The 24,742-nt window shown below is 50.1% G+C and overlaps 1 protein-coding gene across 1 annotated transcript in view; it reads left to right on the top strand.

Annotated features, from left to right (window-relative positions):
• The window catches only part of PEMT (phosphatidylethanolamine N-methyltransferase), a 37,161-nt gene that overhangs the window by 8,849 nt on the left and 3,570 nt on the right, over nt 1-24,742 (top strand). The window contains exons 3-5 of the mRNA XM_072349535.1: nt 12,646-12,761; nt 18,685-18,830; nt 22,159-22,270. Of these exons, the coding sequence (XP_072205636.1) occupies nt 12,646-12,761; nt 18,685-18,830; nt 22,159-22,270 (374 nt within the window). The remainder of the gene's footprint in view (nt 1-12,645; nt 12,762-18,684; nt 18,831-22,158; nt 22,271-24,742) is intronic.

Below are 24,742 nucleotides of genomic sequence, written 5' to 3'. Positions count from 1 at the left end.
TTGCTGGTAAATATCAGGAGCCTTGTTTCAGTTAAACAAATACCAGCAACTCCCAGTGCTGCCTGCCTGGGCTCTCTCCCTTACTTCCCTCTTTCTAAGGCATCCTCATAAAGCTTTAAACCTGCTGTACTCTAACCTGGAGACAAACAGTACAGGTGCATGATGTTGCTGGAGGACACTGTGGTTACGAAGCCTTCCAGCAGTGGTTGGTGTTGGTGCATTGCAGAAATATGGGAACAGCACTGTGCCAGCCAGGCTGTCCAGAGCAAGGGGTTTAATTTTGGAGGGTGGCCCTGGAATAGCCCTTCCCAGCAATGTGCTGGGTGATTTTCCTTTTCCCTGTCAAGCCATCCTCTGTGCTTGCTCATATGCAGGGAAAGAGTGGCAACTCTCTTTGAAAATGAAGAATTAGGTTGCTAGAAAAGCTGGCAGCCCAAGGCCCTCACAGCAGCGTGCATCTTACATTAAACTCTCCTCATCTCCCAGCAAATTCTGGGCCAAGAGGGACAGACAGGAGCCCTTGATTTTCCCATGCGACGCTGCAATCACGAACCTCTTCAGTGCATTACCGAGCTGTCCAAACTTGACGATGTCTTGCTTTTTCCCTCCCTGCAAACCCCTTTTCTTTCCCTCTCTTCACTCCTTCAGACCAAGGATAATGCAGCCGTGGGTTCGTTCTGCAGGTCAGGATGTGCAAGCAGCATCCTTATCTGGCTGAAGGGCTTTCACTCGCAGTCTGCGTGGGCACATTCATTTTTGGTGTGATCCTTTTTGCGCTTTTGGGAAGAAAAGTCTGAAGTGGGTGAAATGAAGATGGGTTTTAGCAATTTTCTCTGCATTCAGCTGTTGCAGGAAAGTCTGACCATCAGGGCTCGTGGAACACCTTCGTCACCTCCTTTGTGCGGTGGGAGGTTTGCTCATTATCTGATTTGTGCTTCGCTTATAAAGGAAGATGTAATTGTAGCAGCTCCTTGCCATAAAAGAACAAAGACAGTTTCAGGGAAGGAAAAGTTCCATGCAGCTTCTACGATCCTCTCCAGTACTCTGCCTACTTTTCTCACCTCCAGCATCAGCTCTTTACTGCCTGATGTTATCCATGACCACCTCTGGCTTGAGCCTCTCCCTTGCTATAGAAAAGGCCCTTTTACAAAGACCAAGTTGAGTTTCCTTCCCACCATTCTGAGTGAAGGGAGAAGGTCCCCAAATCACCCCACATTGCCATGATGTTTCTATTCTTGCCTCTTCCTCCAGAGCTGTGTTTTTTGTGGTGAGTCCAAGAGTAGGTGCTTAATCTGTAAAATCCCATTGAGGATTTTGCCCTGGGAAAAAGAAAAACCAAAAGCCTTCAGTTCAGGTGTGGATTGGGGTGAGAGACTGATATTTTTCCAGATCTCTCGTGTTCCAGATTGATCTTGGAGTTCAGATAGCCCTGAGGTGGAGAGCCAAAGTTTTCTACAAGGTTTCAAGTGAAATAATAAAAATCTATATGCTCACAGTGGTGAGAAGGAAGCTGTGATGTGTGCCAAGCATCAGACATGAAGAAATGATCTCCTCCACCTCCCATTGCCATGGTGAGCACAGCTGCATATACATGCGTAACAGCACTGGAGTGATCCCAAATCAGATCATCTTGGGGCACGCTTGGCTGTTCATACTAAAACAGAATGACCTCAGACGAGATACAGTATTTTTAACTATGAAGCATTCCTACTAAGTGCCCTTTCCTGTTTATTTTTACCAGGACATTGTTTTAATGACTATAGAGTTACTCATTTGATTCCCAAGGCTGGAGAGCAGAAATGAATTAGTTTCATTTCAAGACTTAGTCGTGCAGTCGTTTTCCAGAGATCGATGTACTCGGAAGCCAAAGTGAATGCATTGCCCAATTGAGGAACATTTCTTTCCTGCCTGCAGCCGTCAGCAGAGACAGGCATGAGCGTGGGTTCCTGGTATAGATGCTGCTGGCTTGTTGCAAGGGTACATGGTGCAGATGCACTCAGTCTCCCAGACCATAGCCATGCACGGCTGTTGGTCCATCCTGTGCTTTGGTACTGATGCATGGAGCTCATGCAACAAGGTTTGGACATTGTGCATGGCTTGAACACGCATCTCAGCACTCAAAACAGATCCCTTGGAGTGCAGAACTGGGGATCATCAGCTGTTTGCTTGGCTTTGGGGTTATGTTTCCTGCTCTGAACAAAAGCCTAGAGGCATATGGTTGCATCTGGTGCCTCCCATAAGCACCCATAGGAACCACCAGCACACTCAAGGTCTTTGGTTATTGCATTTAACCCTTCAGATTGTTATTCCACTTCACACGTCAGTTTAATAGTCAGCTCCGTGACTTGCTTCAACCTGACTCCTTTGGAACCCAGACAAAGGTGAAAACACTGGTTACAAAATTGAGATGAGCCCATTCATTGCTACATTACTTCCCAAAGCAGCCAAAAAAGGGCTTTCCTGGGCTGGGGTCCTGCTTGTTGTGCTGGGCTGTACGAACATCTCATCCCCAAGGACAGAGGAACAGAGCTCAGCTGCCTGCGTTACATAAAGATCACATTGTCCCTCTCTATTGTTGGCCACTGGGACGACAGCAGCATCACAAACATACGTGTCCTCGGCGCCGTGGGAAATGTTCCCAGGGGAGGCTTAACACAGAGCATAGAACACGATACTCTGAGCACCGCGAGGATGGGGGCTGAGGCCGCAGCGCAGAGCAGCGAGTACCCATCTTCCAGCGAACTCTCACTACTTTGTGAAGGGGTGTTGGGTTTCCATTGCATTTTGTGCTCCACCAGGTATATTTATTCTCCCTCTGCCCTCCCACTGTGGCCTCTGGGAGAGCGATGAGTGAGAACACGCTGTCCAGAAGGATGGGTGTGTTGGGAGTCCTTATTAGCAGACTTATTCCAGAGAATTAAGCCCTAATTTCATAAAAGGGCAAAGAGAGAGTGACTGCAGCTGTGGGAGAAGCAGACCAGCTTTGTGTGTTGTTTGCAAACAGGACAAGAAGTCCTGCTCCCAGACTGCTGGTCCTGCCCATTATGGCATTACAACCAATAATTGTAATAACTCCCTACTTTTTAAAACAAAAATTACAAAGTCGTTCACAAGCAGCCAGTCCTGCCTCCTTGTGCTGTCATTTCTTCCTCTGCTTGTTTTGTTTATGTGCTTGGGCAGGGCTTTACAATGTTCCTGATCATCTTCCATGTCACCTTTTGGCAACCCCGCTGCACAATGTGCCTCTGCAACGCCCGTCATTGTTTCTCCCTGAATTAATTGTTCTATGTAATTGCGACCTGCTGCAGGACACTGCCTTGCTCTATTAAAAGGAGTGATGCTAATGAAGAACATTGGGTACCACGTTACGGGAGAGCAAGGCTCGACTCACTGGGATGCGTACTCTGCGTTCTGTTATTGCCAGCCCGGGCAGAAATGGTGTTTCTGTCTCTCATCAGTCACTGGCTAATGACTGTAATTTTTACTTGCTGAGAAACTCTGGGTATAATGGTCTTTATTAACAGATACAGGAGATGTTACCAGACCTGCATTACGGGCAAAGAGGAAGAAAACAACCTCTGCGTGGAGGCAATTTCATTATTTATTTGTAGCAATAGGAGTGATCCTGAATTAGTGTCAGATTCAACAGTGTGGCTAATGAGCAGGGTTGAGCTGGAATACAAGCAAACCTATTAACAGCAGCAAACTGCAAAGATGATGCCTGGGCCTGCAAACCCCCACAGCAAACAGAAGATCTCGGTCAGCACGTGAGGCTGTGTTTGTGTGCTGATGTGTTTGCATCTTGAGATGCTCGTGCTTGTGAATCCCCTCCAGCCCTCCTCCAGTCCCATTCTGCTTTGCTGTCTCCCATTACTCTTGTATGTTGAATGAGCTGGAGCCTCTGATTTAATCTTTAAGACAACAGAGTCTAAGTATCTCCAATGCCGTGGGCTATGACTGCTGGAAGAATGGCTTGTCTTGAAACAGTGTGGCATCCAGCTGTGGTTTTCAGCCTTGAGTGGCACATCTGCAGGTTGGGGACATGGTTGGGAATGCTGTGATGGAGCTGGGTGCTGCACTGCAATACAGGTCATGTATTTGCTGACATCTCCGGGGCAGCTTTCTAGCAGTCTCTTTGCAATTAATCAGAGGCTTCAAGAAATGTCAGAGCCGTTAGCTGACCTCAATCTCCTTTTACCTGGAACCAGAGAAGGCTTGTCTCAGCTCGCTAAGAGGATATTTCTTACACAGGATGCGTTTGCTGAAGACTGTCCACTCTTATTCCAGCTGGAATAACTGGGTTTAATCTGACTGGCTTTATTTGCGGCTGTTACAGAGGTTTAGACTGCAGGTTTGCAGCAGTGATTGGAAAGCTTTGGAAAGCAGAGTGGATGCTTTGTGACAAAGATAGAAGGCTTTGTGCCCTTGTCTAAAACCAAACCCAAGGCACTGAAATCTGCAGCGACTTCAGAAAGACTTGACCTCAGCACTGTGGATCAGTTGTGATCCTGGGCTTGATTTGGAAACAACAGAGCAGAGTGGAGGTGCAAAAATAGAAGGGAAGTCTTAAAAAAGAGAGACATTGGCTGCCTCGTAACGTGGCATTTGTACTGAGCGCTTGCTGACAGTGTGGTGCAGCACAGAGCTTCTCTTTACATATCGATGCCAGATCAAACATCGTCAGTGCTATTGTTGGAGTGCTTTGTTTAAAAATGGGTCTTCTGGGCAGATGGCCGGGTTCAGAGCAGCGTCTGTGTGTATAGCACTTCAGGCACCTTCCCCTGCTTTGCTTACTTATTGCTGCGGGAGTATGAGCAACAGAAAATAAAACAAGCAAGTACAGGATGTGAGATGAGCAGAACAGTCTTAATCACCGAGAGATCGACGTGCACCTTTGCTTCCAGTCGGCTTGGGAAGGTGCCTGCTTGACAGAGTGCCTGAGCAAAGTCAGACCTGTTTTTCTCAAGGAAAACGCTCCAAAAAATGTATGAAAATATGAGGTATGTGGTTTTCTGGCTCAGGAGGAGTGTGAGCCAAGACATCTGAGCACAGAAGATGCGAAAAATAAAATGTGCAAAATCCCATCGGGGGAAAAACGCTTCCTCATCCTGCGTGCAAGATGCTCATCTGGCACCTGAGCTGCTCAGCCGAGATGGGTCCCTGTGGGCTCCAGCCCCGGGTGCTGGTGCAGGTGCAGCCTTTGCCTGTCGCTGCCCTCGGGAGCTTATTTTAAGATGCATTTTCAGTGTTGGGCCATCCACATCCCATCCCCGGCTGGGAATGGAAGGGCCTCCCACAGCCCATGCTGCGCTCTGGAGAAGTCATTATTTCACAACTGCTTTTTCCATGGGCCGTGTTGGCCGGCAGAGCCTTTTAGGGCTGCGCAGCGTGATCCCTGCATGGGCTGGAGGAGCTGCTGGTAAGGGCTCCAGACTCCCGCTGCCAGAATTAATTAACACAGCTCATCCTGGGTTACGCAAAATCACCTGCCTTCAGCTTCCAGCTCCTAGAACATAAATCATGAGCTCCTTGCCTTGAGGAGAAGCTGTTCAGATTTTGTGTTGGAAATTGCTAGCAAGTACAGCCCATATTCCATGTCGGTTTTGTTTTTATTGAAGAGCAGAGGATATGGCTCATGGAACATTTGCAGACCCGGGCTGCCTTGTTGTTCGTTAAGTAGGGGCTTGTTTTTATTACAGTCAGCTAATGAGATGGTACTTTGACAAATCACATAAACACTATTAGACAAATGAAATTTATTATCTAACTGTTTATCATGAGTGGATTCAAGGTAAAGACTTGTGTGGAGGTAATCTCAAGGGACAGCTTTGAGGTAAAGCGTACCCGGTCCTTATGAAACCCTTATCTGTTTACCTGCCGACTCGTTTTCTTTCCCCAACTCAAGGCCGTTAGCTGAGGTGACCTGTGCCATTTCAGTCCAATTACTTTCACTGCAGAAGGATGCAGGCTTTTTTTTTACTAGGCTAAACTCATCCCAGCTTGAGACAAGCTGGGTTTCCATAGCGCACGTCTTTCCAATTCTTAGTAAACAGTCGCTCTGCTCTTCTCCCTGTGTGTCAGAGTCCTCAGACTGGATCCCGTTGACCCCTCATCTGCAGCACGCTGGTTTCTTCGGGGAAGAGCCGCCAGAAGCAGCACTTCAGCACTAATTTCTTCCTCTTCACTCCCCCGTTTCAGCGACAGCTTTGTCACAGTGACACAGATGAGTTCTGCAGCTCTGCTGTACCTATGCTGCCTGAGAGGAGTTGTCCTCAAAGCCACCCAACACCCCACACCACCAAGGCTGGGTGGGCTTTGGAGAGAAGCCTGACCTGCCTTTAGCTTCTCAATATTTATCTTCTTTAGCCCTGGGTGCTCTCATTTTTTGCAATCTTTCACGCTTTCCACATGCATTTTTGTCCTCCGTGAAGCTATCTGTCACCTGTGCTCACAGCCGTGCTGCTCCAGCTGGCTGTTCCCATGCCGCAGTGCCTTTACGCAGCCAATCCACATACCACGTAGTTCTTCCTAAACCCTGCTGTTGTTTCTTTTGGCAAGAACAAACAACAAATCCCCACACCCAAGGCCCATGAAAGGCAATGGAAAAGTCTTCTTGAGTCGAACCAACGTCTTCCTTTTGAAGCTCTGGCAGACACGGACCAGCTAAGCCTTTCCACTTGGCTGCGCCTTGATGACAGCTGTTATTACCATCGTACACATTGGGAAAGTGAGAAAACTGACTGCTGCAGCCTCCCGGGGTGGCCTTGGGACTTGTGTCAGGGCTCAGGGTGCCTAACACCCTCAGGCTCTGCCATGAGCCCCATGCCCTGCTCCAACTCTGTGTGTGGGGCACAAGCTGTCACCCCCTGTCTCCATTGGCTGCTGCTCATTACTCCAGGATTGCAGCAGCCCCTCTCTGGGAGCCAAGGACACACTTCTGACCATGCTGGCTTAACTCTTCACTGAACACCCTGGGCTGGTACAGCATTTCCTCCACTGCTCACTGCCTCAGCTGCATTGTCCTTTGGGAATGGGATGTTGCAAACCCCACTCTGTCCCCACCATGGATCTGCACTGATCCTGGAGGTACTTTGACACTTGGATTGTGCCTGTGTCTCATCTCCTCTTGATGCATTACCGAACAAAAGGCATTTAGAAACAAATCTCTGGTTTGTGTTGCCCTGTAGCTTCCATTAAACTGTTAATATGGTGCCTGTCTCTTCTAATATCTCTGCTGTGTTTTAATTGCATGGACTGCAAGCTGCTGCTCCAGCACTAAGTGGGGGAACTTTGCAGGGCTTTAATCGCTTGCTAAAAAGCTTTCGGGCTCCATTACCATCTCATAGCATTCTGTAATTGAGTGCCTGGGAGTAAAGAAGCCTTCAGAGCAACAGCTCAGATCCTGGATCAGACAGTTCAAAGCTGCAGTGGCTTCCTGCAGTGCAGGAGGAATCAACTAAATGACACTGAGCCCTTTGGTGCAGTGGCAGGAGGCAGTGGGGCAGAAAGGGTCTCATAGCTGCTCTCAAGCATCAGCTTCTTCTGCTTCTGCAAAGCACCCATTTGGGGACAGCTCAGCAGGTGCAGGCAGGCAGTGCACGGTGGCACGTAGCATTCAGTTTGCTGAGCAGTGCCAGTGATGGAGCACAGCTGAGAACTGGTGGCTCATAGCACACAAGAGGTGGATGAGGGATGAAGAACCAGCCTGCTAATGGCTGTGGGAAGGAGGACATCCGTTATTCATCCGTGCTGCAGGGACAGCAATCCTTCCTATCACCGCCACGGCTGCATGGGGAACGTGACTGAGGGGAGGTGACTGCTAATTGCTGCAGCGAGTCAAGGGCTGTTTAAGCAGCTAATTAATTCCTCCTAATCAGCCCTTGATCTGTTGAAAACTGCATGGCATTATCTCTTCTGCTGCAACACCTTGATAATTCCTGTCTTGAATGGCCTTCACGGAGAACATATTTAAATAAACTCAATAGAGATTTCAGACAGATAGCAACTATAATTACCAGCTTGTACAAATTAAACCATGGTTTGTTCTGTTCTTTTTCTCCTGCCTTCACTGCCCAGAGCTCCTGCTAATCATGTTCTTGCTGCTGGTGGCACGCGGGTCCCCGGGGCGTTGCTGCGCGTGCCTTTGGAAAGCCTGAGCCGTGCCCAGTGCTGGGGTGGGAAGATGGGGCTGCATGTTGGTGTCCAGCATCCCCACCATGCTGCTCCTGGGCTGGGATGACAGGGAGTTTGGGAAGGGATACAGCAGCCTGGTGATGGAAATGCCACGTGTGGAAGGTGGCATGGTGCTCACCAGTGTCAGCCCTGCCTGTTTTCCCCCTCCTACTTCTGCTGAGGTTTTAATCTGAGGTTTTCTCCCCTTGGAGCTGCGGGAACACTCAGAGAGGTGCCTCAAGGAGCCCAGGTTGGAGCTTGCAGCTTGACCAAGCAGTGCTGCCTTTCCAGCACTCAACAATAAACCATCTGCACCGAACTCACAGTTTGTTAGGAAGGATAAGGTCAGGCCACACTCATTTCCTCTACGGTCACTTGGGACAGCCATAGATGCTGCCTGCTCTGGCATTTGGCAAAGGTCAGCCAGCCCCAGTGCTGCCAGGCGTGCAGTGTGTGCATTTACACTGAGCCTGCTCAGTTATTCCTGCCCCGCCTCATTGCACCCTCCTTGCTCCATGTAATGCCTCTGAGTGCCTTAGTCAGAGTTTGGGTGCTCAGGCGTATCTATTTTCTCCCATTTTTTAGACAAATGCAATAACTGCAAGCAAGGTCATTTTCTGGCACCCAGGCTGTGACAGAGAGCAGAGAACGTCATGCTGGTTTAATGAGGGAAAATGGATTTTTCGTAGCAGGGGAACAGTTCTGTTCCCATGGTCTCTAAAGGTGAAATAGGAGTACCATCACATTTCCTGCCCTCTCCTCACTCTGTGAGCTGGCCAGGACACGTCTACCTCTGTAGGAGACGCTCACGTGGCACCAACAAAGCTCATAGTCTGGATTTTACCTGCCCCAGCAGCAGCACGGAGCACAGTGCCCATGGAGGACATGCCTGGGGCTGCACAGGGGAGCTCAGCCAGAAGGGGAGAGTTAAAAGATTTGCTCAGGTCTCTCTTCTATGAAGGTCTTTGAGTTTGAGCTGAATTGTCCGGGCATCCAGGGCTCAGCCTGTTCATTCATATCCTCTTGGGACTGGGGTGCATAGATAGATGCTCCAGGGAACTGACTATTCTTTCTCTTGGCTTTTGAATCCTGTATTCCCTGATGAGTTGTTTCCTGGGCCCTACATGATGGAAAATACTGTGAGACAAGGTACAACAAGGGAGGTATCTCCTGTTCATTGTCATAGGCTGGATGGGACCTTAAAGATCATCTAGAAAGACCACAAATGTCATCTAGACCAACCTGACCCATCACCATCATGCCCTAAACCACGTCCCTAGGTGCTACATCTACCACAGAATAATAGAAGCATGGAGCATAGAATCATAGTCATCTCTTAGCCCGGAATAGCTCGCTCACTCTGTGCCAACAGCTTTGTCAAGGCAGAAGCATCCCCAAAAGCAGGCTGAGCCCTCTGATGCCTCAGATTCCCTTTGTGAAGGAGAGCTGCTAATCCTTCTCAGGCATTCCACATGCCTAAATTCACCAGAGCCCACACGGTGTTCTGGTGCTATGGCAGTGGGGCAACGTGAGGACATGACCAGCTGATTAGCATTGAGATGCAGCACTGAGCCATTGGGGTATCTGGTTTCGTTCCCTACCTCAGGGGCAAGCCAGTTATAGAAAGGGAGTCATGCAAAACAGAACGAAGTCTCTATTTCAAAGCTGGGGTTGAGCAAATTAAAATGTAGCATGTTCAAAAGCTCACTTCCTTGGATGGCAGACAAAAAAAAATCAATTTCCTTGAAACAAATACTAAATATTAATGAGAGGATACGGTCTGCCATGCACAGAAAGCTGTAAAGAGCGTTTCCCGTTGATCAACTGCAGAGAGCTCATGAGATGAAATGGTTTTTCGAGCAGATATTTGTGGCCCGTCTCAAGGCGGCTCGGGGAGGCTCACCCACCCCAAAAAAAAAGAGAATAGGAAACAACCTGTATATATAACAAACCTATATGCCAGCTGTGCAGCCATGTCTGCTCACTGCATTATTTCTGTAACGAGCACTGGGGAAACATTCCACAGTCTCTTAGAGCCATCAGCAAGCTTCCTCAAGTAAAAGCACGGGCCTTTGTCTGGGATTTTCTATTGTTTCGACTCTCAGGTAAGGCAGGAAAGTTGGTATTACTCTGTACCCAAAGAAGGAGGCTGGAAAAGTGAAAACATTCGGACAGCTGGCACATGGGGCTCCCCATCCTCATGCCAAGATCACTCGGGTTGCCCAAGCACGGAGCTGGGAGCGTGGGCAGCCAAGGGAGCAGGCACAGCACCGGGAATAGCTGCAGCCATGGAGGATGCCAAAATCATCTCATATCTGTCATGCAGTAAATAAAAACACGTCGGCTCGTGATTCTGTAAAACCATAACGCCAGCTGCGTAACCGCAGGTTGAACAAGAGCTAATATTAGCCAGCAAATGACTAAAATTAGAAAAGCTGAACGAGCCAGAACTAATTAGCTGCTCAAGGAACAGAACCAGAACCGGAACAAATTAATTGTTAGGAATCTGGAATAGCAGTGTGGGGCCCCTCAAGGAAGTGCAGGCTCTTGCTCGGTGGTGACTCGTGCCTGAGCTTCTGGGGTGCTTGGGAGGAGCCCCAGCTCTGTCCGAAGGCTGTGGCAACCCAAGAGGAGGTGATGCATTGGTGCACCAGAAGCAGCACCAACACAGCTGCAGCAGCTCCCGAGGGGCTCAGAAACATTCTCCAACCACCCTGTCTTGTTAACGAGCACAATGGTGAGGGCAATTAACGAGACCACCAGCAGAGCTCTACTCAGCCCCACAGCACTGTCTGCTCCACTCCTGCCACTGGCTGAGATGCTCTGCAACCCTCCTGACACCAGCCAGGAGCTGCAAGCGCCGCTGGGATAATTTGCAAGGAATTAAGGAGCTCACATAGATAACGGGCACGTGGCCGCATTTCTTATCCGTGACTCAGTCACCTGGATGGTTACTTCTCTTCCTTTCCAAAGCCGGTAACTCACCCCATATTTCTTTTTCCCATCTCGCAACGTTTAAACAGCAGCTCCCATTTTAGCAGCAGCATGACGCACGGTGTTTTAAATTCAATTTAGAATACAAACTATTTATACCAGCCAGAAAAAAGGCAGCGAAGCAGCTCTCTCTGTCATGAGTGGATTTGTAATTTCGGAGCAATCATTGCATAACTAATTGAATCAGCTCTCAGCATGTGAAATCAGTGCCCTGCTTATCGGAGGTTTTCATCTCACTCCCCTCCTGAAGCCAGCGGTCCCCCTCTACTTTGTGCTTCTGCATCAGCTTGGGAAGAAAGCAGCACCTGCAAAGCTGCCCTTCTCTGCTCGCTGCTTAAATGAAGCCAATAGATTACCAAATGCACTCAGAATAGCCGTATTATGGGTGCCCCCCAGAGCTGCCCAGGCTCCATGCGAGAGGCTGAAGTATGTCTGAAGCTAATGAAGAGCCAAGCATGTCTGAGAAGCAAATTGATGTTCAGCCGTTCCCCTGACTCCCGCCGCCAGCTTCATTGCCTGGGTGTGCTTGGATTGGCTTGAATTCAGGGTCTGATCCAAACCATAGAATCGCAGAATTATAGAATGGCTAAGGTTGGAAGGGACCTTAAAGGCCACCTAGTTCCAAGCCCCCAGCCATAGATGGGGTTCCATCCACTAGATCAGGCTGCCCAGGGCCCCCATTCAGGCTGGCCTTGGGCACCTCCAGGAATGGGGCACATACAGCTTCTCTGAGAGAAGGAGGGCCACAGTACAGGACCTGAAAATGAAACCTAGAAGAGACAGTAAATATACCAACTGTATTTTGAGGGATACAGAAAGGCAGAAAAGGTAGTCATGTGAAGACTGCAGTCTGCTTCGGGGTGCAGATCCTGGTTGCGATGGATGCAGACTGTCAGTTTTGGGCAGCAGTTCCAGCCACCTCCATGCAGCAGCATCTTGGAGTGTGAAGGGCACCTCGCTTTGGGCAGTGGGCCATCAGCTTCTGCTTCTCTGTCCAACCTGGAGCTCTTTTGGAAGTGGGTTGGGAGGAATTACCCCTGTCAGGTGTGTTCACACAGCTGGATGTAGATCACAGAGCCTGGAAAACCAGACCAGGGTGTTCAACACCTGCACTGGGATCTGCTTTCCTTCTTCCTTGAAGGAGAGCACTGCCAGGAGCCTGTTGGTTTCAGTGGCTCTGGGACAGCCTTGGCAACGCTGTCAGCTACATTGGGTGCCTGTTATACAAGCCAGGGGACTCCTAAGGCTGATGCAAAGGAGGCTTTCTGAGAGCCAGTGCTCAGTGCTGCTGGCTTGTATAGTGGACAGGGAGATGTTGGCATGGTTAGAACCAGGCTTTCCTCCCAGGCTTCATTTAAGCCAAGTCAGATCAGTAATCCCTGCTTGCTTCTCACACAGAGCTGTGGAGACAGCTCTCTCCAAGCAGTAGTGGGGCTGTGCACCTCCAATCACCCCTTCTGTTCTCTGTTTTCTCTCCAGGTAGCAAGATGGGAGCACAAAACGCAGGCACTCAGCCGAGGCTTTGGCTCTCCACACACCGCCTGCTACTGCCTGGGCACTGTTATCCTGCTGCTCAACTGCGTGCGCAGCCACTGGTAAGGAAACTCACTCTACTGCTATGCATAAATGCAAAGAAATGCAACTACAAGGCAGGCTGATGAGGGACATCTGCTCTGCAGTGTTGTATCCAGCCTGTCTATCAGCCTTATGTGCTGCTGGTTTATGCCTTCAGCCAGATTTATTCTGGGATTTGGGAGTTGTGCTGGCAAGCAGAGGGATGAGGTAGGGTGGCTATGTTCAGGAGAGCAAACCATCAGCATCAACAGCCATCAGATGCCTCTCGGGGTTGTTTCCCTTACCCTGTGTGCAGTCCAGGTGGCAGGAAGGCTGTTTGTGCAGCATGGATCATATGTAACAGCAAGATCTTTTAATTTTCTCATGGAAACTATAAACAAAATTAAACCTGTTTTTAAGAAGCCACAGTTTCCTGAGCAGAAGAGCGGGATTATCTGTGCACTTAGCAAGCAGTCTCTTTACACTCTTATCTGCGATCTGTTTAAATACTACCTGTGCTAGCTAATAGTGTTGTATGACTGATGCACTGTACACCATGGGAATACGCCTTTTGACGTTCTAAGTGCAGCAAAGAGGTTTACTGCAGAAGATTTCCTCAATGCCAGCAATTTATCTGCGATCTGATAGGCTTTATCTTCGACGCTGTTAGAAGAGACAGACTCTACTAAATTTCCAGATTCAATTATGCCAGGGTCAGAGCTAATGGCTTGTTTAGTACTTCAGGTAATTTCCCAGGCACAGAGATCTCAGGTTGGAATTTGCACATGTAGTTAAGAGCTTTGCTTTCCTGGAAGTGACACCGAGACCTGCCCTTGCCCTTCTGCATTTGTCACAGCTACTGCTTATTGCAGAAGCCATAAGAAAGCCTGCAATGTGGCCATAATTGAATTCAGGCATTGCAGAGGGCATGTGTGCTCTGCTCACATCTCAGTGACATTGTGTGCTCGGATTTTGCTGGAGTATGTCTCAGCAGTCTCTTGCACAGATGAACATAGCCGCTTGTTGTCTGGGAAGCAATGCAAAGCTTTGTGCCCAGCCTTTAATTAAAAGCACAGCTGTAGGAGGGGCAGCCTCCTCTCCCAGTGTCACTGTGAGGCACTGATGGGAGATAGCTAGGAGAGACAAAGAGGCTGACCTGTCCCAGCACTGTACCTCACAATATTCAATCAAGGCAAGTCCTTGCCAGTGGGGGCAATGGGATCATTTCAGGATGAGCACTGGAGCTGCAGCTGCTGGAGATGCCTTGAAATGCACCCAGGCAGCTCACTGCCTCCATGCCCAGCTCAGCCTGCCCACTTCTCTGCATCCCCTGTGTTGCAACACAGCCTTTGAAACTCCTCTCTCTATTTTTTGTGGGTGTTTTTGTTGGGTAGGGGCTGCAGGTTGGCATCCCAGCTGGAAGCCCCCATTGTAGGGCCGTGCAGCTGTTTTGCCCCATGCTCCATGCAAGGGTCCCCTCCTCCATCCTGTCCCCACTTCAGCTCCATGACAGTCTCCGATTTCCTTCCAAATGGATACCTCAATAGTAAGAAGAGGGATATCCTATGCTCATTAAGCAAGTAGGTGTTTCCCAGTTCTGAACTTCGTTATCAGCCTTGGTGTGTTTCTGAGAAATAATCCAGAACGACCTGTGACCAGTGAGGACAAGCTTAGTCAACGGCACAAGACGAGCTTCTTTAATTACTTTGGTGCGATGATGACTTTCATTACAATCATGTTCTTTCTGCGAGAAGCAAGGAATTTCCATCAGCAGGGCCCTTATCAATGAAAACACCTCCTGAACTTTTGAACCATTTATCTGCGCTGTTCATTACCCCAGCGGTTTATGACTGTTTGACATAGGTTGTGACAACCTTTATGGCCCTCCAGATTTCCATTCAGTGTCACTCTCTCCTGCACTAGCCACCTTGTTGACACCACACTGACTGCAAAAAGCCACTGGTGCTGCCTTGGAGCTGTCCTATGCTCCCCTTTGAATGCTTTCACAAGCTCAGAGCAAACACATGTAGGTGCTTTTGTACATGGGGAGCTTATGCACTTCCTGTTTTCAGGATCTTGGGGCATTTGTCTGTCCTGTAAGGCAATACCCACATGCATGAGGAGGATGTTGCAAATGCAGAGCAGAGCTCTCAGGGAACCCAGTGCTGTGTTGCCTTCAGTCCAAGCAAGCTCTGTGGAGGATGAGCAAGGGCAGTGCCTTTGGCACCGTGCTCTGTCTGCTCAAGAGACACTTGTGTCGCTCTTGTGACACTCTTGTGTCAAAGTAGAGGTGGTGTAAATGGCGCTGACAGAGCGTTTTGTGCAGAAATGACCACTCTCTGATGAGAATTGAGCCTAAAGCAGCCAAAGTCCCCTCTGACATCATCCAGGAAAAGCCATAGGTGGCCCAAAGCACCCCCAGGTGCCACTGCTGGGCAGGGGGAGAAGCTGCTGCTAAACAGTGTGACCTAAATAACTGAGAGTGGCGCAGGCAGAAAAGCAAAGTCATTATTGGCAAAAGAAGCTGTGAAAATGATGACCAGGCTGACAATTGCTGATGCTACCGGCAGGATGATTTCAGCATTTGTTTCTTTAATGAACAAGGTCTTTTGTTGCAGTGTGCATGCGGCACTGTTTGCTGCTGGGCTCCACTGGATGGGTTCACCCCCCTTGCCTGCTATTGCCACAAGGAACAAAGCCTTCAGCATGGGGACATCCCGCACCTCTGCTGCTTCCTGCTGCCTCCGGCCCCTGGCCCAGTTCTGCCCCAATTGCACTTGCCCAGTTTCCAGGCTGATTTTGGGGATCATTAAAGGGAGCATCACAGCAGCGACCCAGTTTGCTTGATGAGGTCTTTGCCCTCCTTTATGGGAAAGGGATTACAAAATGTGGTCACCGTGGGCCACATTTTGAGGGAGGCCTGGAACCTCTCTCTCCATACAGCACTTCCAGGCTTGCTTCACACTCCACATGTCTTTTCGGGGTGTATTTAGGCTGCATGCTAAGCTCTTTGGTGTTGCAATCACCCCTTAACTAAATGAATGCCCGCTTCTACAAACCTGGCCGGTGCCTCCAATACCCACAGCGCATTTCTTTCACCCTGGTACCCAATGCACCACAGGTTAAAGCCACTTCCACCTGCATGACGTCCACATCCCTGCACCTCAGGGCCACTTAGTGGGTGTTTTTCCAGTTCATGTACTTTATTCCCACGCAGCAGCACCGCCTGCGTAGCAACAGATGAGTGTCTGAGCGCGCGCCTCTCTGTTTTGGGAAGGGTGCACCAAACAGTGCCCGTTGCCTTGGCTCCCTGGTGCCAAGCCAGCCAGTGTGCACAACTGTGGTGGCCACAGGCTGTTTGCAGCCCTTAGGATTTGGCCAAATATGCTGCTTTGGTGGATTTGGGTTTTATACCTGTGCCGCTCACACTGAAAAGCTGGCAGATACCCATGGGGAGGTGTTGGAGGAAGCATCATTTCCCTGTTTCCACTCCTCAGAACTGGGGGCACTTTCCAGAGCCCCCTCCAGACACAGGTGCCTTTGAGCCAGCAGTCAGGGATGTGATTAAAGTAGGTCACAGCCCATCCATCTCTGCCCTGTAAGAAGGGAGCTCCTCACCATGGCAATCGCTCCGCTCGGTGCACAAAGCATTTCCAGGTAGTGGGACAAAGCGTGGCTCTAATTGGGGTCCTCATGGGCGCCGAGCTGGGACACTGCCGTGAGGCATAGACAGAAATAAATGCTGCATTGAACGTGACTCGAAGGCACATGGCAAATGGAACGGCTGTATGACATGGAAGGAGACAGCCTCTGCCTCATCCTCCTGCACCAGGAGGGTGAGCATCAGAGCCGCCATGCTTCCCTGCTACCCAGGAGCAGTCACAGATGCCAGAATAATTGCTGTCTCTGACAGCTCCATGCTGCTTGTCATGGCCCGGCATCATAAATGCTTAAAAGGTTTATTTACCAATCCTGAAAACTCCAGTGTGCATCATGTTTAATGCAAATAGAGTGTGTGTTTAGGAAGATATAAAGCATCACTCGAGGGAAAGGCAGTCCATTATCTGCATGCAAACACCTCCCTCTCTAGCTGTAAGCTGAACAGCAGGGGACTAAGTGGGACATGCTGATGAGGGCATCTAGTGCAGCCATACCAAAAAAAAGGAGGAATGGGATCATCTGGAGCTGGGGAAATGGCTTTGCCAAAGCAAACCCCTGTCACACACCGACTGCAAAGCTGATTTGTGGTCATCCCATTCATGCCACCTTTGTTCTTGTACTCCAAAGCCAAGCTGGGTCGTGAGCATAGGAAAGGGAAGGCTCAAAGATGCACAGTGGCATGATTTCTGATTACCCTGAGCCAAAAGCAGCCTGTGAGCAATCACTTTCCACGTAAAGCCAGGCTGTGCTGGTAGCGGGGATGCAGGTTTGGACTTCGTCATAGGGGACACTTGTGTCACTTAGTAATAAATACCAGGGATGTCATGAAAAGGGATGTAAGGCTGCTGCTGCTTCACGATAAGCCAGGATGGCACATTTCTGTCAGCACTGATTTTAAGCTGAACCAAACTGAAGCTGGTGAGCACAGGGAGGAGTGCTGGGCACCGCAGCAACTCTCCCGAGCTCCTTCCTGCTCTCTTCCAAGCACATGATATTTATTCCATGTTTTGCTGCTTTGCTCCAGTCCAAAGTGAAGATGAAGCATCTTGCTGTGGGCCCTGAAAGCTTACAGAGAGCAGCAAATCTGATAGGAAGGAGCTCCAAGGAAAACAAAAAAATATCATCCAAGTCTCTAAAGCATAAGGATGAAGAATCATCCCTGGCTTTGCTCGGTGCGTGTGCCTTCCATCTGCCTTCTGAGCCTTCACAAGGTGTGCTTGCAGCCACATCTCTGGCAGGGCTCTCGTCTTCAATTGAAGCAGCAAAGAAAACAGAGATTTGCGAGCCTCAGAGAGCTGGATGTGGGAAAAAAAAACAACACACGTCCCAAATGCTGAAGACAATGTCAGAGCAGTTGGCAGCCCTGCCTGCAGCGTGGTGGAGCAGCCAGGGAAACCACTGGGCTCTTTCCACGTGAAGACTCAGGAGCACGAGGAGGAAAAGCTGTGCCCGGCAGGCAGCGATGGCCAGAGGCAGGAGTGCTCTTATTCCACTTGAATTTCAGCCTCCAGGGTGCTCGTTTAATACAAAAAAAAGAGCTCCAAGTTTCCTACCTCGTGTGTCAGACACATGTGGAGAAACCCTGCATACAGCACTGTGGGTCTGTTATCTCGTTGTTATTAACGAGCATTTCTTAATCACAGTGTTATCCCATTTGTGGCCATACACGGGTACTGGAGCTCCACGAGAGGCCAAGCTCTGCTCCTGGGCAATGCTGGGATGGTCCAAGATGGGGGTCACAATTATTGCACTCACAAATGAGTATTGGGAGGGTCAGACCTGAAATGCCTCAATGAGAAGCAGTGCTCACACTCCAAAATCTGTGTATCTCATGTTTTCCTTTCGATGTTCAAATCCTCCCCCTGCCTGTCAGCCTGCAGCCATGAATCACTCCTGGGCACGTGGCGAACGCATGAAGGCTGCAAAGTATTTTGGTGGAGGAGAGGATCGGGGGTGGGAGCACGAGATAACCCGGCAGAATGCTCCCAGCTCTCCCAGTGCTGAGGTTCTGCAGCCTCCAGCATTCACATGCAAGGACATCTTTAGATGTTGTGGTGCAGAGGGGTTGATATTTCCAGGAGTCATCAAAGGTTACAAGTAAAAATAACTTCCCAGTGCAAGTCCTGGCTGCTCACCAGACTTTGTGGCTTCTGCCATCGGGAGCTGGAGTAGGTTTAGATGGAAAAAGAGCCCCTGAGAAGTGCCCTCCCCCAGCAGCATCCTGTCCCAAAGCTCTGCATCTCCCAAAGGGGTGATGTTAGCAATGAGTTCCTGCTATAACAGCCCTTGTTGTCTCTCCGACAGCTTCACAGAAGCCATGAAGAGCCAACCGAAGCTGGAGGGCTTGGACAGCCAGTGGGCCTATTACTCAGGCTTGGCCATCATGGCTGTAGGGACCTTGTTTGTCATCTCCAGCTTCTTAGCACTGGGATTCACCGGGACCTTCCTAGGTAAGCACTAAAAATTCAATAGCTGAACCAGAAAGGTCATTTAATCCTCCCAGAGTTGGACTCAATCATCCATGCGGGTCCCTTCCAACTCGCGATATTCTGTGTCTGTGATTTTGGTAGGGCGGAATCCCCTGTGAATTTCCTCTTCCTTGCCTTGGGGATGCTGTTAGGTTTGGTTTGGGCTTTGTGATACCAAAGCACAACATAGCCGCACCGTTACTTTGCACGGAGATGATCGTGCAGTGATTTTCTACTGCAGTTCTAATCACCTTCTGCATCAAGCCTGAAACGTTAGAAACCAGCTAATTATCTCAGAGATCAAACGTCCTACAGAGAAGGCAGCCCACGGGCAGACCTTATGAGCAGGGCAGCACCAGCACCACCACTGCGTGGTGGGAGGAGGAGGAAGAAGAGGAGGATGAAGAAGTAGGAGCCATCCAGCAGCCTTGTGCTGAGCCCACAGCCATCCGGCACGCGCTCAGCCACAGTCTCATTTGCTCTTCCCCTCTGCAATAAACACGACATGCTCTGACAGATTCTTTTATCTGCCGCTTCATGGCAAAAAGCATTTTCCACTGTGCCTGCTCTCACATTTAGAACGTAATTCTATTAGCATTGTTGACTTTAGAAACATGCCAGTATGTGTGGAATTCATAAAAATAAAATAGAGACAGGAACAATAAATACCGGAGAAAAGGGGCAGCTCCCGCTGGCTGGAATAATCACAGCCCCAGCTTTGACACTGCATTTAGGCTGTGCTTTTTGCAAGTGCTTTACAAACCAAATTCAATTAGCTCCTGCCGCGTCTCCAGGAAGAAGAGAAGGAGGGAATAAGCCTTCCTGCTTTCAAGTTGAGTTGCAAAGAAATGTGTTGAGTTGGCCAAGATCCTGCTGCCAGAAACAGATCCCGGTTCTCCTGGACGTGTGCTCTCAGCATCGATGCTCCTGGCCCCGTGTTGCATCTCTACCCCCCAGCCATGGGGCAGAACGCACCCACAGCCCAGCAGCGATGCTGTGTGCACAGAGACGTGTCCAGGAGGCCAGGCAGGGCAGCACCCATCAGCTCGAGCTGGTTGAGCGCTCCTGAAGCACAGCCAGCTCAGGTCTTGCTTACGCAAAGCCTGATTCACTGCCCACGAGGACCCACTGGGCCTGAACCGCAGGGGGAAAGCAAACGGGTGAGTCAGGCTCAGCATAAGTAGGGGCACAGCCCCGTGCTCTGAGCAGGGAGGAGTTGGGTGCTTGGCCTGTAGTGGCACTTGTGCTCATCCTGTTGAGCCAGCAGCAAGGAGGAGGTGTCTGCAGGTCTCAGGGCTCTCACATGGTGCTGTCTGGCTCAGGGCCGTGCTCTTACCACCCTTTTGTTCACACTGCTCTGACGCGGGCAGGGCTGGCACTTCTTGCTGTGAGTGGCAAAGGGCTGAACTTCTTCAGCAAGAAGAGGGTAATGACATCATCCTGCTGCTTCTCGCTCAACTGAGCTCAAGAGATTCCCAAGCATTTAATAAACTGACTGCGACAGCATCAGACCTTTCCCTTGTGGGTGAGTGCTGAAGCAGGCAGGACAAGGAGATTGCATCAGGGCTGCCCATTATATCCCAGTGGTGCCAGTCAGATTCTCTGCTGTGGCTGGATGCAGTCCCTTGTTGTGGCAGCCCCTCTCTCTCCCCTTCTCCCAGCCATGCAGTGGCTGGCATTTATTTTGGAGCCATTTGCCTTATTTTCTGACACAGGCAATAACGAGTGCTTGACTTCCCAAAGGCCAACGGCTGCACTGCACACCCGAACCCATCCATCTGCACCCAAACACAGCTCCTTCCAACACTGACCAAGATTTCAAGCAAATCCGACCTGACCAGACTCCATCAGTGGGTCGTGGTGGACCCAGCAGCTCCAGGTGGGGCTCAGAGTGCCGTGGGAAGCACTGCTGTATAGAAGGATGGAAGCTCTGCAGGTCCTCGTTGCTGCTTGCATTCACTTTGTGCAAACCTCCCCGGTGCCAGCGCCCTTTGGGGAGCAAAGTGTTCCACCCGAAGGCGAGGGCGGGCAGGGGATAATGAACGTTTTGACACAGAAGAAAGCACAGCAATGGGCTGAGGCTTCGGGGAGGGCTTTCTAGCAGAACAATCTCCAAGTTGCATTGCCAAGCGACTGTGAGAACATGTCGTGTGAATACCAGGCAATTATCTCACTTAGTGGCCTGTAGTTAAAGCCCGAAAGCATTGTATAATTGGGCAGGCGCTATTTATCCTTGGAAATAAATGTTTTTGCACCACGTGAGGTCAAAGAAATTACACCACGATCCAGGTAATAATAATAACCTTGAATACTTTGCACTCCCATCATGCCTTTTATCTGAATCTCCAAGCACTTTCTCACCATCCATTAATCCTCACCCCCACTGCACTACGAGAAAGACTGGTATTGTGATCGGTGCACAATGGCACTGGGAGGGATGGAGGAGATTTGCCCAAGGGCAGGCAATGGGCTGGGAACACAACCCATGGCCACGGGCTGCTCGCTGGGTTACGCTGTGTCTTGTGCCGAGGACACGGAGCAAAATCCTTGCTGGCCTTCGTGGTCTCATTATAAGCCCAAGGGAAGCCAAAGCTCTGCATCCCGGCCCTGTCACTCCCCCAAAATGCCTCTTGCAAGCTGCACACTGCACACATCTCCTCGCTTGTCATGAAAAGATTACCCCGAGGTTGATAGGAAGCCGGTTGGAAGCTGACAGTTCTGAAAGCTCCCCTCGTTACAGATGAAAATCACCTATTATCATCATCATCATCGTGCCGATAATTGAGCGTTTTGTAGGCAGAGGTGCTATTCTGTGAAATTCTGAGAAATCCTCTGAACTAGGAGATAAGAGTGGCACTGAATGGGGGCATTTGGTGGCGACGGTCTCAGCTGTACCATCACGAAACGCCATTACCGTGCACCGGGCTTATTTCCCCATTAAATGTTTTTGATCCTGTGCACTCACTTCCTTGTCAAGTGGCTTCAGAGGGGCGATTTTCAAATGAAAAAGCAGAACCATCCAGTTGGGACCTCGAGAGCTGTGTCCCGATAAGGAACGTAGCTGCCATCGCCTCACCGCAATGCACAAATGCACAACCCTTCCTGGTGGGCAGAGAGCCATTCCCGGAAAAGCTGATGGAGATGGAATAAACGCAGCCTATTTGCTGCTGCTTTCTCAGCCTGAAAGTCAGCAGCAAAACCCTTTGTTTGCCATTGCTCTGCCTCCATGGCAGAGATGCCCCGTGGCATTGCATGCTGATCCCCCCCCGCTTTGTGGAGCCTAATGAGAAACCCTTTGTTCACCCTCCAGGGGATTACTTTGGCATTCTGATGGAGGCAAAAGTGACCTGCTTCCCCTTCAGCATCCTGGATAACCCCATGTACTGGGGCAGCACGGCCGTCTACCTGGGCTGGTCCCTCATGTGAGTATGTGCTCCTGTTGTGGTGCCTGGGGGGTAAGATGCTGGCTTGAATCAGCGGCCAAAGGAACGTTTGGTGACGGCAATGACACGGGAGGGGAATAAAGCAGCAGGGGAAGTACAGCACACCCTGGCTCCTCTCTTCCCAACTATTTTTGCACACGCAAAACCTTTCTCTGTCATAAAAAGACGCGTGGCATTAATTGTCGAAAAATAAATAAGGGCCGAATGCTGGGGAGAGGAAACATCAGCAAACGCTCTGCAGCCAAATGGGGTCCTTGGCAAGCTCTGCACGTGGAAAAATCAACAGCCAGGGCCAAATTCATGCCGGGTGTCACTCAGCGGGGACCAGGCACTGATACCAGGGGTTGGTGTGACCCTGTAATTACCTCTGGAAGAAACAAAACAAGCCAGCACACCTCCCCCCCACTGCATGGTGACAGCGCTTCCGAAACACTCCTTGTGTGATACAACACAGCTTAATAGCCTGCTTAGGAGGAAATGAATAGGCTGTAATTTAGCAGTAAATGAGCAATATATTCTATTCTGTGTAATAAGTTTGATGTGGTTTTCATTTGATATCACATTTTATTTATTTGCCTGGGAGTAAAAACCACGGCAGGGTTGTGTTGGGAGCCCGTCGAGTACTGCTGGACTTTATCACCAGGTGTTTTGCACAGGCACTGCCACGTGGGACACCTCTCTTATACATCAGTGGGAAAACAAAGCACTTTGCCACTTCTCGCCTTCCCAGTCTCATGCACAGCCCTGCAGTGCTTTCTGGCCCCTGTTAATGAGTAAAGCCGGCGTCACTGAGCCTTGTGTTCATTCTGCACTTTGACATCCCCCCTGCAGCCGTCAGGGCTCACTGCACAGCACCCTTTGCCTTCCTTGCAGCCCCATAGTGGCTGGGTTGGGTCTGAGCCCTGGGAAATGGTGCCCAAGGGCTGGGGAACAGGGGCTGCAGGGGACAGAGGGACAGAACTGCATGTGCCAGCCCCTAAGGAGGCATTTGTGGAGAGAGCTTATGAGGAGATGCGTATTATTTTACAATTGAGCCGTTTCCTGGAGTCCCTGCACAACCAGATGAGTCCTCTTGAGCTGTTTACGTTGCAGAAATTCCTCCCTCACCCCATCAACGGAGCAACTCCATGCTGGGCACACTTCGCTTTGGTTTTCAGCCACAGTTCTGGGCAAAAGAAGCCTGAAGCAGCTCGAGACAACAGCACGATTGCCTCTTTTTCTCATTAAAAGGCTGCCACCATAAAGGGCAGCGAGGCGTGAGCAACAATTGCTGCTGACAAATTGCTGGAGCTGTGCAAAGTGGCACCAGGGCACGGCGTGCCTGGTCCTGGGGGAGCTCCACACAGCTCTGCACGTTGTGCTGGTGACTGCCTCTCTTCCCTGGGATCTCGGCTTGGGTTTCTGGTTTGCAATGGGGATCCTAGGGCTCTTCTGAGCTCTCCGTGGGACCACAGGGCTTCAACATGTGGGTCAGGGCCAACGTTCTGGCAGCAGGGATGTGCAGCTGAGCTGTTGGCACAGGAGGAGCACAACTTCTGGCTGGTTTTGCACAGGCCCAACATGTAGAGCATATTTCTCCTCCCTCGTTGATGCATTACACCCCATATTGTGGCATCAGAGCCCAAGGATTTGATTCATTTACATCCACAAGGGTACATAGTGCGTAACGTAAGCGAGTCTGGCAGCATCCCAGACAGCCTGTGATTAGGACTCCAGCATTAAGAGCATCACTCAAGGCCAGAGATGCTATTTTCTCCTTTCCAGGATGTTGCACATATCTCAGACTCAGCTAATGGCAGCTCCTTGGACAAAACAAATGTGTCTGCTGAGTACACAGTGGGCAGCACTTTGACCCCTGCACACAGCAAGCAATAGGCACAGGGCAGCTGGGGCTCCTTGCTGTGCCTACAGGATGCACAGGGAGAGGTTTCCTCTATATTTGTCATGAAAATGGGAGCAGCAAGCCTACAGCAGGAGCAAACACCCCCATTCAGTGCTCAGGACCAGCAGTGCTGGAAGGGAAGGATATGAGCACACAAGCATTGCTCTTGCAAAACATCTGCAGCAATGTGGAGATGCAGCAAGGGCTGGGGACAGATAAAAAAGCCCCTGGTTGTTACCAGGACCACAAAACCTACCCGGCTGATTCATCATTGACCCCGCTACAAAATGAGCTGCTGCCCAAGAAGTAGGTCGAGCTCGTAAGAGGAGTGAAACACCACAATGCTTCTCATTGCTCCAATCGAGCAGCCTCGTTTCTCCCGAAAGACAAATGGAGCATTAGTTGTCTAGAGACGGCCTTGTGGATCTGTGGCAGGGGAAGTGCCTTAACTCATGGCAACAGGCTGTGTAAATCAGAGCAGGCACTGCAGCCAAATGATGCAATTAGAGGTCTTGCTGTCAACAAACAATCATGCAAATTTGTTCCCTCTGATACAAATCAAGGAGGAG

This window comes from Excalfactoria chinensis, chromosome 14, assembly GCF_039878825.1.
Source record: "Excalfactoria chinensis isolate bCotChi1 chromosome 14, bCotChi1.hap2, whole genome shotgun sequence".
Lineage (NCBI taxonomy): Eukaryota > Metazoa > Chordata > Aves > Galliformes > Phasianidae > Excalfactoria > Excalfactoria chinensis.
The sequence above is the reverse complement of the archived record's forward strand: the minus strand, read 5'-3'. Positions and strand labels throughout refer to the sequence as shown.